Below are 14,888 nucleotides of genomic sequence, written 5' to 3'. Positions count from 1 at the left end.
GTATCGGTGATTCGTAAACCCTCGCGGGATGGTTTTTGTGCGATTTGTAATTTGTATCGAGGTGTACAAACAATATTCCGATATTGGAATGATTGAAAATGATGCCAAGGTTGTGCATTTAGAAGTTTGAAATGAAAAAAAATCTCGTTCATTCCGATAAAAAGTGAAACGAGCGACGATAATCATGCCATAGATTAGATATTTCCAGTTTTATTTCAGCTTGCTACCATCGTGCTTTTGTCTGGTTCGTTTTGTGATTTTATTTTCAAACGAACAATACCTCTAATTTTTTATTTCCAGCTTTTCAAGTTTTTTGTCCTACGGTGTGAATTTTCTGGCATTTGAAGGCGATTCAAAAGCGAGAAGTGGTCGTGATGGCTCAATAATTTTTTTTCAAATGTCATCATTAAAGCAATAAATTGGTCCATAGGGAGCTACAAGTGATCCTGAATTTTTAATTCAATAATAAAATAATCAAGCAGGGAAGTTTAGAAACTTGAATCGCACCTTTTTATGTGACGGAGGGGGGTAGGGGGTATGACCGAGATACTTTACAGGTTGTACTAATGTAAGTACCTACTTCAAAATGAAAGAAACACTTTTGTTCTTCAAAAATGACCCTACTTTGAAGACCCCTGGCTCAGTTTCCAAACGGTTAGACAGCTCCAAATTTTCTGGATTAACTTTCACTCAAAGTTGACTTCCTCACCAATCAAAACTCACAGTTGCCTTATTCTTATTACAAATGTCGCTGGCTCATCCAAGACCATTAAAGATGTGATACTTTTTTGCTTTTTCAGTGACCTTTTTGTAGAAGGGCAATATTGTGAGTTTTGATTCTGAGCTACTCAATTTTTGCCAAAATGCAGGATCCTGTTTTTCCCCCACTTCATTCTATTTTACCCACGTACACATTTTTTATTGGGTGGGGGTGTGTGAAGAACAAAAAAAAACTTGAATTAGCACCTTTATATATTTTTTGCACTTATTTTATATGCTCGAAAATGACTGAAAAAAACTCAAAATGTGGTTTTTTGGATTTTTGACTCTGGTTTTGGATCAACATCTTCAAAAAATTTGAAAAATGTACCAAAAATTGAAATACTATGGCTTGACGAGGTTATTGATTTTAGGTTCGGAGTAGTGCAGTTTGAAGTTTTGTTTTGGAGTTTTTGACTAGAATATAGTACGAAAAATATTGAAAAAAATTCGATCGATTGGCCCTGTCTTTCTATACACTGCAAAAACTTCAAAATTTTCAGTTAACATGATGATAAATAGAAAATTCTTTGAATGAAAAAAATTTTTTTTGCACATTGGTTGAAGGGAGGGGAGGAGTGTGGGCAACATTTTTTCAGCTCCGAAATTCTTGTTTTAGTCTCTTAAATAGATACACCTACCTTATGAAATTTTCAGAATTTGAACCCAGGACCATCAGTGGTACCTATCCTTTCAACAAAAAAATTATTGCAATTTTCAGCACGTTTGAATGCAAACTATTTTGTAATAGATTTATGTGTCAGTCAAGTAAGGTTTCATTTAGCTTGCGGTCAAAATAATACGGTTAATATTTTCTAAATAGGTGTGAAATAATAATCGCTGTTTTTTAATTACCTTCTCTCTCTCTCTCTTTCTTTTTTTCGGGAGTTACTTTGAACTGATTTTCGATACGTAGGACAAATTTACCTTAAAGTAAAATACGTATCTACGAAACAGCATGTGTTGAATGTGGAGAAATTACCTTCAAACTGCAACGAAATTAGGTGTAAAAAATCACACATAACGAATTACACGCACCGCACACGCTTTGATAGTTCAAAGATTCTCATGTCAGATTTGTTTCTGCCTGACGCCTTACGTAATGACATCATCTCGTAAAAGCAATACCTTTACCTACCTAGGTCTATTGAAATCGAATACCAGACCGCGAATGGAAAAATTTCCCGATTATTCACTCGTAGGCATGGACGTAAATTCCTATTGAACATTTTTTCATTCGATAAACAACCTGAAAAAACACGTCGTGAGTGAAGAAGTTCAAAGTTTCTTTAATATAAAAATCATTGCCCCTTATTCGTATCTTTAATCACTTTTTTCCTTATACCGAATTGTACGTACATAATTACACCTTGAACCTGAATACGAATAAATCATAATTTGTAAACACATTTTCTAATAGGAAAATTGTTCCTAAACTTTAAACACCGTATGGTACATAAACATATTGCATAAAAAAAGTCTACTGCAGGTCTCTGTCATATGTACATATTCGTATTTACCTCTCGATGGCTAAAACAGGTTTTATACTCTAAAAAACTTTCCACTCGCGTAAATTCACAATATTTGGCAGTGAAACATTCTACGGTCTTGTACTAAAGAAACAGGATGAAGGGTCAACTTGTATGAAGAGTAATGTTACGAATACATGTGCGAGTAACTTGTAAAAAACTTTAGGGAAATGAGGAATTCAAAAAAAAAATTCAATACTTGCTATTTTTTTCATAAAAATCTTGCCTCAATCGAATTAAATTGCTTTGAACACGGTAACGTTGAACTTTTCCGCACATTGTTCTCCAACAAAACACAACATTTTTAATTGCCAAAAAAAATGTGAAACAAAAAATGCATGACACTTGGGTATGTGGTACGTGCCTATTTAATTATCTTAACGAACTGAAATTGTTGTAAAAATGTATTTTAGGTACTGGACTTGTAACGTGTGGCTGATTTTTATTACTTAGCTACATTTTTTTAAAATCAGATAAAATTTGCCTATTCAATTATTTGCCAAAAATTTGCGCAAAAAATTGACGAGGTGAATAAGGAAATGAATCGAGTTGCCTGCTGCTTTATGTCAATTTTTTCAAGTGGATTGTGTTGTACAGTACATTGGTAGGTACTAGGTAGTAGGTACATCAACGAACTCTAAATTAGGCGTAGATACCTCTACCAACCATAAGTAACTACCTCAGTTTATAATTGAAGTATACCTACATAATTATTTATGAGTAGAAAAAAGAAAAGTGACCGTCGCTTGAAATTATCGTTTTTTTAAATAGAGTTTTCAACACAGAGGAAATTTTTTCAGAAAATTCAAAGTTCATTTTTTAATTTTTGGTAAATTTTTGAAAATGAAAAAATTCAAGAAAGCTGTTTCTTGGGTGATTTTCAATATTTTTCATGAATTAATATGAAAGTGAACCAATGTGAATTTCCTTCAATTCAACTCCTGCATCAACTATTGGTTTCGGGATATCCTGGATCCTTCTACATTAGAGTGGATCGCAAAAAGAAAGTCGATGGATTTTGACCAAATTTAGCAAAAAACTTCATTTTGAGTTTGAAATTACTCAGAAATTTTTTTAGCGGCGGAAGTGTTCCTGGAGGAAAGAAATGGGGCTCAAAGTGGGGGTATTTTTGAGAGAAATCGTCGTTTTTTCTCTACTGTCACTACTCAACCTGTTCAAGGAAAAATTGGTCAGTCTCAAATGAAAGTATTTGAGATTCTGCGTCGATCTAATTTTGAAGGCCCTCGTACCTAATATTAAATGTATTTCTACACAATGCGTCGAGGTGGTCAATGATGTGCTGTCAGCTAAAGTAAGGTTGATCTGTTGTTTTAGCTTTATATATTGAAGATATTTAGGTGCAAAGGCTGATAAAAGTTCCACCACTGACTGCGATCTGTAGGGTGATGTATTTTGGCCCAACCAATACCGCAACGGCACACACAGGATCTCTAGTTTTTTCACTGAGAAGTTGTGCCAAAGTTGACTCATGAATTTCTTCAGGAGTTTCAAGTTGCTCCATAGGTCCAGGAGTTGATTCAGAAGAGGTGGAAATTTTTGCACTTTTCGCTCTTTTTCTATTACGTTTTCTAGCATTTTTTGAGATAATTGGTTGCTGGATCTGCTCTTCAATTTTTTCTGCAATTAGTGTGCCTAAAGTATTATCAACCGGAAGTTCTGCTAACATCATTGGGTCGTTTTGTATTTCCTCGTAAATTTTGGATGGAGCTTTTTCTAGTCTAAGTGTCTCGGGACTCGAAGTAGATGACGAAGTTGGCTTAATTTGGACTTCAAAAAGTTCAATTTCTGGTTCAGGATGTTCAGAGTCATTATAGGGTGCAGTTCTTGGCTCAAAAAGTTGTTTTACATTTCTTTCTGTTGTTCTATTTTGAGGATTTTGAAGATTTGAGGTGAATTTTTCAAGTCTCATAAGTTCTGCTTCAATTAATTTTTGAGTGTCTTTTAATTGCGTAATCGAAGGGAAAAATCGGCGAAGAATTGGAATGAAATGGAATTCTGCTGAGCTGTTGAAAATTTGCAAATCGCTTATTTTTGGATAAATTTGTGTTTTAAAAATTTGTTCTTCGCAAGTACCTACATATTTCGCATTAATTTAGAAAAAATATTGAAATATCTCATTTCTGAAACTGAGGAAATATTTCGGAAGGCAGTAGCGCCAATATTTTGTTCATTACTGCCATTTTCGAAAAATCAAGAAAAAAGTCAAAAGCATACAAATTTTTTGCAATTTTTTCAAAGTTGGCAGTAATGACAAAATGTTTCAGAAATGATATCTTTCAATATTTTTGCTAAATTAATACGAAATATGTACCTTTTTGAGAAGAAAAAATTTTCAAAACACGAATCAATTTATCCAAAAATGAGCGATTTGCTAATTTTCCACATCACAGTGAAACCCTAAAAGTAGTCTCGGATTTGGACGGCAATAGCATAGGCAGCTCGACGCAGAATCATAATACATACTTTCATTTTTGACTGGTCCATTTTTCCCTAAACAGGTTGTGCAGTGACAGGAGTGAAAAAACACAATTTTTTCGAAAATGCTGCCTCTTTGAGGGCCCATTTTTCCCCTCCAGGGTTCTCCGGAGCTGTATATTTTTCTGAGTAACTTGCAACTCAAAATAAACGTATCTTATGAATGTGGTTAAAATTCATCGATTTTTTTTTGGTGGGAGGGGGGATCCACTCTACGTACTTCCATACGATTTTTCAATTTTCTCCAGAAACTCAAATCACTCTGAAAATATGAAAAATAAACTTTAGGACCGGTAACTTTGATCGGTGCTTACTGGACACCCTCTCGACCGTTCTAAGTAGTTACTCAAAATTCCAGGCGTACCAGTTCAAAAGTAAATCTTTGACCAATTTGTGAATTCCAAAAAAAATCGAATTTTTGAAGAAGGGGCATTAGGAGCGATTTTTTCAACTAGATATCGTTTTGTGTGTCTACACGATCACCTGATTGGAAAACAATCCAGATTTGACAATGTCGGAGCCTGCAACGAGTTTTCTATTTTTTCCAGGAATTTCAAATCGCTCTGGAGCGGTAAAAAAAATGAACTTCTGGACCCATAACTTTGACTGGTTCTCACTGGTCATTAATTTATGCCTTCATCATCGAAGCTGAAATAATTTTTCTGCAGAAAATACCCACTCGTGCATTAATTCATTTTGAGTACTTCGTAACATTCAATTAAGTAGTATATTGTAACAGATAACCATCTCGTTTTCGTTTTAATGATGAAAATGAAGGAATACCAAAGTACTTAGAAAAATCCACCTACACGAGGCATACCTATTTACAAGCATCTAATATTGGTATGTTAATGAAAATTAAATCGTATGTATTTAAAAAAAATATTTGTATTATTCCAACGGGAATATAAGTTCTATCATTCTGATGCTTAACTGCTCACGTTTGTATACCTATTTGTTTTTTATTGTTTACAATTATCGAAGAAATATCATATTTTTTATAGTCACGTACGTATAATAACCGCGTAACGTGTATCTTCCGTTTACACTTGGAAGACGTGGAAAATTTCTATCAGACTTGGTTATGTTGCGTAGGTAATTTATCGTCGTCGATTGATTTGTTTTTTTGTTGTTTTTTTTTCAAAACTAAAATTTATACGTATGGTCCGAAATGAAAAATATATACATCATAGAGAAAGATCCGAAACAATTTCGTGTAGGTACTTAATATCTGTACGAATTTATTAAGTAGGTATCTGCGTACTCGTAATAGGTAATTTCTGTTCTACGCTTCAAAATGTTGACTTTGATTTGTCCATACCGAGACCTTCAACCAACTTGGAGCTTGAAAGTGACATTTTTTTGCTATATAGGTATAGGTACTGGTACTGTGAATGGCCAGTATTTTCAAATCAGTGACTGACGTAATGTGAACTATAGGGTCATGAAAGTGCCTTATACCTACTTGTGAACATTACACAGATGACAAGGAGTCCATTAGCCATAGCCGGACATTCTTGTTCTAAAAATGATATTTAGGGGCTACAACGACCCGACACCGGAGTTTGATGACAGGTTATCAAATTTTGTATTTTTTTCACTTTAATACATTGCAACAGGCGAAACGAATTTATAAGGTGCCAGCTTTCGTTACCTTTTTCCATCGTTAAAATGCAGATTTGCGAACAGGATGGATTAACGATAAAGTCATGTCCCTGAGAGCACTGAACAAAGAGTGCTTAAAGATAGGTAGCACATTTAATCGGTTTAGGATATCAACTCAAACGATGAGTAATGGATAATCCGTTGATATTGAGGTTAAGTTGAAATATAACGCAAGTTGAAGGTCATTTTTGAAATTTATATGGTTCAGTGCTGCGAGAGTTTTTCATATCAGAAGCGCTAAATTTGAAAAAATTAAATCAGCACGCAATACGTGATCAGTCTGTCTAGGTACAGCAGATATTCTTATATTCCTTATTACTCGCTGAATATTGTGCATACTGCATAGGTATCAGCAGGTACTTTACTTAACTATGCACATAAACCAGATGCGTACGAGTATACGTAACCAGTTGTTGTAAACATACGCGAAGCTAGTCTCGTTATAAAGGTGATCATTGTCCATTGATCTCTTCGCAAGTACCTATTTATTCGCATAAGAACAAGACTGGAATATAGATACGCGTGTACTTATAAAATCAAGTCGACTACCTTACCTATTAATTTTATGATTCAGTAATACACAACAACGTGTACCGAAATGTCTCCAACCTCGTGAAATATATACCAGGTGTGTAAAATTTATTTTAAGCGGAATAACGAGTTTAAAGTAGATATTGAATTGTGAGAGAGAAAAAAATACATTTAAGATCATTTAACCAGGTTTCCGAGTATCCTGCACAATTACTTCTGATATCAAATTTTCTTAGAGGAATGTATGAATAATAAGTGATCGTTTTGAAATATTACTCGAATTTGTGCAAATTATTTTCCCAATAGGTGTACCTACTTGGAAAAATACGTACATCATCTGAAGCCTTGGCAAAAAATGAATCATTTCGAAATTTTAGAAAATTTCACTCTTGAGTTTGTCTACCAGAAAACAAATTACATAATATCTTGGAAATATTTCCGGCGATATTTATCGTCCACTTTATAAGAATTTTTTCTGTGAAATTTTCACGTTGTGGTATACCTAATTTCCAACAGAAGTAAAAAAAAAAAAGTGGTTCCTTATTGAAGGAAAGTCATTCTTCGTTGTTTGTTATAACTCCAGAAAATACAATGAAATTGAATTGATTATACATTTCTAAACAAATACGAACTGGTCAGAATAAAAATACATACATACATTTACCTTTGTTTTTGATCAAAATACGTACATACATTACCAGGGTGTCTACAGCACGAAAAAAGTACGAATTTACGAAAAAGGCACGAAATTTGAAAATGACCCAAAAAAGTACGAAAAACTGCTCAAAATGTACGAAATTTACGAAATTTGTACGAAATTTTGAAAGGATGTAAATGTTAATTTGCTGACAAAATTACCATAATGTATCCTCAAAATTTTTATTTTTTTCAAAAACTTTTGCCCTCGCTTCGCTCGGGCTAAATTATTGTTTTCTATATTTTCTCAAATTATTTATTGTGTTTGGAAAGTAGTAGTTTTAAACTAACTTCTTAAAATGTCATTGGTGGAAAAACTGGATTTTTCACATTAAAATTACTACTGTTTTGCTTCTTGAAACTACAAATTTAGAAAAGTTTTTGCCCTTGCTTCGCTCGGGGCTTTCCTCTTTTTTTTCAAAGTCTCGTTTTCAAGTCTTTTGAAATCAAATTTCCAAAAACTTTCGCCCTTGCTTCGCTCGGGCCAATTTTTTTCTTCTTTTAAATTGAGGAAAAATCACTTTTGGGCCTCCAAAAATTCAAAACAGAAAATGAACATTTGTGTAAGTCTTATTAAATATGATATCAATCAGCAAAATGGGCATTTTCTCCCTACTTCGGTTGACAAATTTTCAGTCAAACCCCCTCCCCCCTCAAAAAACCTCTATAGGCCAAATTATGTATTCGTTCCGGGCTCGCATCGGCTCTCGACGTCCCAGACCACACTGCTCAGAACGTTAAAATTTTGATTTTTGTAGCCGAAATGACATGATACACCCCCTCCCTCCAATGTACCTACAGAGTAATAACTATTAAAAATATAGTGTACGAAAAAAATACGAAAAAAGTACGAAAAAGGTACGAAATTTTGTTTTTTGGATTTAGTAGACACCCTGATTACCTAACTATCTATAGATATAATTGCTATGACTCTTAGAGTTGTACAGAAATACATATTTAATGAAAAAATTTATTTATTTTTTCTTTATAGGTTCCTAATGGCATTAATAGGAGCGACGAATCAGCAGAAAACCAAAATTTATGAAGAAATTAATGAAACGAATTCGAATAAATTAGAAGACAACAAAGCAATCGTTCAAAAATGGCTGAGTTTACAGCCTCATCTGCCGAAAAATTACGGTAATTGCCTGTACTAATAGATCGATTTTTATTGAAATATCGGTTTTCCATTTCTTGTTCTCAAACAACGTTAAAATATTTCAAATCCAAGGAAATTCTTGAGAATCCAAGTTCTGAAATTAACATTTTTTGTATTGCTGCAGTGTCATCTACATGTCAAATCACTCACATTTTGGGGTTAGATGTTCAATGATTTTGCTAAAAGAAAAAAATTGGTGTTTCCTTGTATTGAAAAAAAGTAAAATCTCCTATCATTGGACCTCCAAATTTCTCGCCATATAGCCCAGCTATAGAATCCCTATTGCTCTAGAAATTGCGTTTTAAATGTACATAATTGAAAGTGGTTTCAGTTCAAAGTTGAGCTTTTTTCTGAAAGCTAAGTTTTCAAAAGCTTATACAGTAGATACCTATTACTAAATTTTGGAACCATGATTTGAAAATTAAAAAAACAAAAAAAAACAAACTAGGAATCATACATGCATTTTTATACAATACATATTTTACTACTATGATTTTGACGTGTTCGGATTTGCAAAATCCTTTTGTGGGGGGGGGGTGGTGAACACAAAGTCTCGAAATGTGAAAAAATGTAAAATGAAGTGTGATGTTTGGTTTGCCAGGTATTTGGAAGCGCTGAATAGTGAATACGAATATCAACTTATTTTTCTGATTTGGCCCCTCAAATATCCACCCCTCCCACCAATTAGTATCCAAATCCCCTGAAAATTAAAAATTCGTTCGAAATATGGTTTGCCAGATTTTTTGAGAACGCTGAATACAAAATATCTTCTCATTTTTTGATTCGGAACCTTTAACGCCCTCGTTGGTCACCAAAATTTCCTGAAAGATGAAGAATCAACTAAAGGATTTTCAAAATGTAAACAAAAATCGAGTCACATAATCGTTAATTTGCCGACAAACCCACCAATGGGCAATGTATCCTCAAAATTCTCATTTTTTTCCAGTTGTTTTCTATTTCTCAAATAATTCTTAATTGTGCTTGGAAAGTATTTTTATACAAACTTTTAAAAATGTCATTGGTAGAAAAACTGGATTTTTCACATCAAGATTACTGCTTTTTTGCTTCTTGAAACTACAAATTTAAAAGAGCTTTTACCCTCACTTGCCATTAAAATGAATGCTATTCTTCTTTTCGAACTACAAAAATTTTCTAAAGATCTTGCTCTCGCTTTGCTTGTGATTGTTTTCTTTTTTTTTTCCAATATTGAAATCCCTAAAAAAAAGTTTAAAGTGAAAAAATAAAATTCTCGCTTATAAACTTATGAAGTATTGTTTTTATACCTCTGGAAATACAAATTTTCAAGAGTTTTCGCTATCACTTGGGCCTGCTCCCTTTTGATTACCTATCAAAATTAACATCCTAAAAAAATCTTTCCAACTAAAATTTTAAAAGCCAAAAAATGAACTTGCGTAAAAAAACATGGATTTTAGTTCTCTCGAAATACAAATTTTCCAGAGTTTTCGTCCTCGCCTCGCTCGGGCCTTTCCTCTTTCTTTTTCAAAATCAACTTCCTAAAAAAAAAAACATCGTTTTTAAGTCTTTTGGAATCAAATTTTTAAAAATTTTCGCTCTCACTTCGCTCAGGCCAATTTTTTTTTCACGTGGGAAAAAAATCATATTTGGGCCCCCAAAAATCAAAACAGAAAATGAAAGTTTTCATGTCATGAGAATAGATAAGTATGTTTTTTTTTCAATTTTCAGGAAATTTGGGAGGCCAATAAGTATACGTACATATTTCAATTTCTTAAAAAAAATTGTCGTGCCTGTCCCCTGGAGGGATAGGGAGGGGGTCAATTATGAAGATTTTTCTTCTTTTGAGAATATTATTTTAATTTCATTCTGATGAAAAATACTGCAAAAAAAAAATTCTTGAGCGAAATCATCGTAACTGAAAAAAATTCCGTCCCTGTTTTCTATTTATGTGTCCATATTTTAGATCTTCGGTACGTATAATTTCTCGTGAGAAATTCGTTGAGAAAAAAAGTAGAAGTATTTTTCCAATATTTAAACACCTAGTAAATATAGTATAGTGCTCCTATGTATTACGCGAATAGATTACTCAAACTGTACGATTATCCAAGCATTAATTACGCATAACCTACTTAATGAAAGTGATTCGACCGGTTCAATCGAGTAGTCGCGTCGGTCGTTGGTCATTCAATTTTTTTTCTTTTTTAATTTGCATCACAGAGGAATCAAATATGTTGATGCATTTTTTTTTTGACCATTAACACGTGTTTTCATTCCTAATGCTCATAATGATGAATATTTTCAAATTAATGTTTCAGATGAAAAAATACTCGCCTCGTTTATCAGAGGATGTAAACACGATGTTGAAAGGGTTCAACGAAAACTAGATCATTATTTCACGTATCGTACTATCATGCCTGATTTATTCTTGAATCGAGACACCACATCATCGGAAATCAGAAACCTAAAAGAGCAATTGTAAGCTCGCTTAATTGTGTTCATACAATATACGTATGACATTGTAACAATGATGAAATTATGCGAAATGATGAGGTCTCATAATTTTTATGATGTTACAGTATAGCATTTCCTTTACCTGAATTAACAGCTGATGGATGCCGGGTTACATTTCATCGCATCAATACCTCCGATCCAAATAAAATTGATGCAAGAGCTATTGTAAGATATTTACTATTGTTAGGAGAAATTCGTTTAATAGAAGAAGGTCCCATCGCTGGTGATGTGTGGGTATTCGACGTTTCCTTTGCCACCGCTTCCATGGTGTCTAAATTAATTAATCCAGTCGTTAAAAAAGGAATTATGTGTTCGCAGGTGAGATTTTTATTATTCGTCTACTTACCTAATCGTCGTGTTTACGTTCACATAAAGATTATTATCGTTTTTTTGAGATAGGGTACTACACGAGCGATGCATGTCGATGTTCTTTATTTTGGAAAATCTGAACATACCTACTCGGTTCATTCATTCCTGATGATTTTTTTTTCCAATTTTTTCAGAGTGCTCTGCCACAAAGATTAAAAGAAATTCACGTGATAAATGCGCCTCCTTTCATGGATACAGCAGTCAACATAATCAAAATGTTTGTTAAGCAAAAAATCAAGGACAGAGTAAGTACCTATTGTTAGATTTTGAAAGCATAAATCTATAAACGTAATTCAATATTAATGATGGTAATTAGATAGGTACCTGAATTTCTCGCAAAATAATGAAAGCTTTAGGTAATGATTTAAATTCAAAGAAGAATAGGTAACTCTACGAATAATTAAAAACAATTCAAAAAAAATATTCGCCCAGTAGATAAGTTGTTGAGGTGAAACTTGGGGAATGAAATTCTGTTAGAAGCTCAAAAGTTGAACCTTAGAGTAAAGGAGGACCAATTTTGAAAAAAAAAGAGGTCATTCCATAATAAGGGTTACAATTGATGAAAAAAGCCAAATTTTCAGCATCCCAGGATATTTTGACATCATTTAAGACGCCAAAAATCTCAAGTTCACTCTTTTTATACTTTTCCCCTCCCCCTCGGCCCTTCAAATTTATCTATATGAGGTCCTAATTTGCAACATAATATGAAAAAATGTCACTGAAGTGCTTTTTGGAGGCTTAAACCTTGCAATTTTAGTTGATCCATTTCCATCGATCGAAAAAGTGCGCGTTTTTTGTCATTTTCCATGTTATTTGACCTTTAGAACATCCTGTGGTTCCTTTTAATCGACTTATAGGGGGTCCAAATTTGCAAGATGAGTGAGAAGTCGTCTCTGAAGAGCCTTTTGCATGTTTCAACTTTCTAACTCTATTTGACCACTATCCATGTGTTATAAATAAATATATTAGTTACTTAACGAAGGCAGCCAAGTAATTTAAACCGTTGAAAATTATTTTCCTCAGTTTCACGTGTGCTCTGACACCCAAGGCTTGTACAAGTTCATGCCAAAAGATTCATTACCATCGGATTACGGCGGAAAAGAAAAATCCATTGATGCTTTACAAAGTGAGTTTAATGTATGCCCGTTTATTTGATAATCCGCGAACAAATATGTACCTATTTAGAATCCCAAAATTGAGCTCTAAATTACACTTGCATTTTTTTTCTTCAACAAAAATTTTTAAAAAAGTTTCGAACTTTCGGGAAAAAATGTGAAAAGAACCGAAAAAAATAACAATTTTTTAAAAACAAGATTCAAAATTCAAATCTTTCAGAAAGTTTTACGGATTTAATTAATTTCACTACATTCCATACTCGAATATTAATTGAGTAGTTAGGTGTGTTGCCCAAATTATCGATATGTACAATCAACTATTTTATATCCACGTAATGAAAAATAATTACAGTATGTATTGAAATTAGGCAAACTTTTCAACACGTCACTGCGTAATAAAACGTGAAAAAAAAATTGTCAAACTGGAATTTTAAAAAAATCAACAAATTAATCTTGATTATTTTTGAAGGTGAATGGTACAAAAAACTAGAAAGCTATCGTTCGTATTTCGAAGAACAAGAAAGCATTTGTTCCGATGAATCGAAAAGGATGAATAAAACAGAACCAACGAGTAGCGAATGCGAAGATCTTTTTGGTACGACCGGATCCTTCCATAAATTATCAATCGACTAATTATTATGTACCTTCGTGAGAAGAAGATCGCTAGTTTTGTATTTTCATGAAAATGTATCAAGTACCTATTTTAAAATATGTAGTGTGTATGTTCGTTTTCATAAATTGTGTTTCTTGTTTCTTTTTTTAAGAGAAAAAAAATCGAGCTTTTATATGCAACTTTTTACCATCTTTAGACTTTTTTGGTGCGCGTAAGTTTACCTACCTATATGTAAAAGCAAATGATGAAAAATCAACTTTCCACGTGTTACATGTATAATAAAATTTATTTACGAGTTTAACGGTATAAATTCCACTTATGGGTTAATGAACACGGCTCGATCCTCTTTGAATGTTTAAATTGCTGTGAGTAATGATAGTACATATGTAGATAAAATGAAAAATTACATCGATTAAGTGAATAAAAATACTTCCCTGTGCTTATACATTTAGGCAAACTTTTTGACATATTGGTGTTTGTTGAATTACGTTGATTTATTTTTATTTTGTTCTCTGTTTTTCAACGTGCTGATCTTCGTAGATCAAAGAATAACTATGTATGTCCACCTACTTTTTGGTAATTTGATGTGTACCAGGTCACAGGTGTCATCGGAATGCCTCCAAGCAAAGAAGGAGGTTATCCAATGGGTCTGCTTCGGTGGATTTTATTTCAGATGATGGTGAAAATTTACATTGTGGTTGAATAAGTATATTGTTGAAAAAACCGTTTTGAAACACGAACAACTAGATATCTAGAAAAGTAAATAATTATTACCTACCTATAATATTTTTGAACAAGTCAGTTTATGATGACAAGATTGGCCGAGAGCCCATGACATTAGGGCGAATGGTCCTGAAAAAGTCAACGGATTCTGACAATATTCAGCAGAGACGTATACTTTGAGTTGAAAATTCCCATATGAAATTGTAGCCACCCATGCAAGGTGATCTGGAGGAAAAATGAAAAGTTTCAAAGAGGGAGCACTTCTGAAAAAAATAAGTTTTTTCGCTGCTGTCACTACCCAATTTTTTTAGAAAAATGGACCAGCTTCAAAACGGATTGAGATTCTGCTTCAGTCAATCTATACAATTTTCGTCAAAATCCAAGTCATGCTTTTAGGGTTCTATTAAGCAATTGAAAATTTGCAACTAAAAATACATAGCTTGTTCTTGAATAAATTTGTATTTTAAAAATGTTTTCTTCGCAAATATTTTGGAGTATAATTAAGTTGAAATATTGAAAGATATCATTCCTAAAACCAGGTAAACATTTTGGAACGCTGATTTTGAACCCCTCAGTAGGTAAAACTCTCAAACGGGTGTTGGATTTTGACGGAAATAGCACGGGATCGACCCAGAATCTCAAATACTTTCATTTGGGGCTGGGCCATTCTTTCTAAAACAGGTTGGGTAAGGACTAGAGCATAAAAATCACGATTTTTTCAAAAAAAAGACCCCTCTTTACCCATC

General features: G+C 33.3%; 1 protein-coding gene across 2 annotated transcripts in view; it reads left to right on the top strand.

The window, feature by feature from the left end:
* The window catches only part of LOC135836473 (alpha-tocopherol transfer protein-like), a 146,752-nt gene extending 132,866 nt beyond the window's left edge, over positions 1 to 13,886 (top strand). For both annotated transcript variants that reach the window (XM_065351334.1, XM_065351333.1), the window contains exons 2-7: positions 8,668 to 8,816; positions 11,127 to 11,286; positions 11,388 to 11,640; positions 11,826 to 11,936; positions 12,715 to 12,817; positions 13,276 to 13,886. In XM_065351334.1, coding sequence (XP_065207406.1) covers positions 8,675 to 8,816; positions 11,127 to 11,286; positions 11,388 to 11,640; positions 11,826 to 11,936; positions 12,715 to 12,817; positions 13,276 to 13,439 — 933 coding nt within the window. In that variant the 5' untranslated portion in view covers positions 8,668 to 8,674 and the 3' untranslated portion in view covers positions 13,440 to 13,886. The remainder of the gene's footprint in view (positions 1 to 8,667; positions 8,817 to 11,126; positions 11,287 to 11,387; positions 11,641 to 11,825; positions 11,937 to 12,714; positions 12,818 to 13,275) is intronic.
* Positions 13,887 to 14,888: the final 1,002 nt, after the last annotated feature.

This window comes from Planococcus citri, chromosome 2 (assembly GCF_950023065.1).
Source record: "Planococcus citri chromosome 2, ihPlaCitr1.1, whole genome shotgun sequence".
Lineage (NCBI taxonomy): Eukaryota > Metazoa > Arthropoda > Insecta > Hemiptera > Pseudococcidae > Planococcus > Planococcus citri.
The sequence above is the reverse complement of the archived record's forward strand: the minus strand, read 5'-3'. Positions and strand labels throughout refer to the sequence as shown.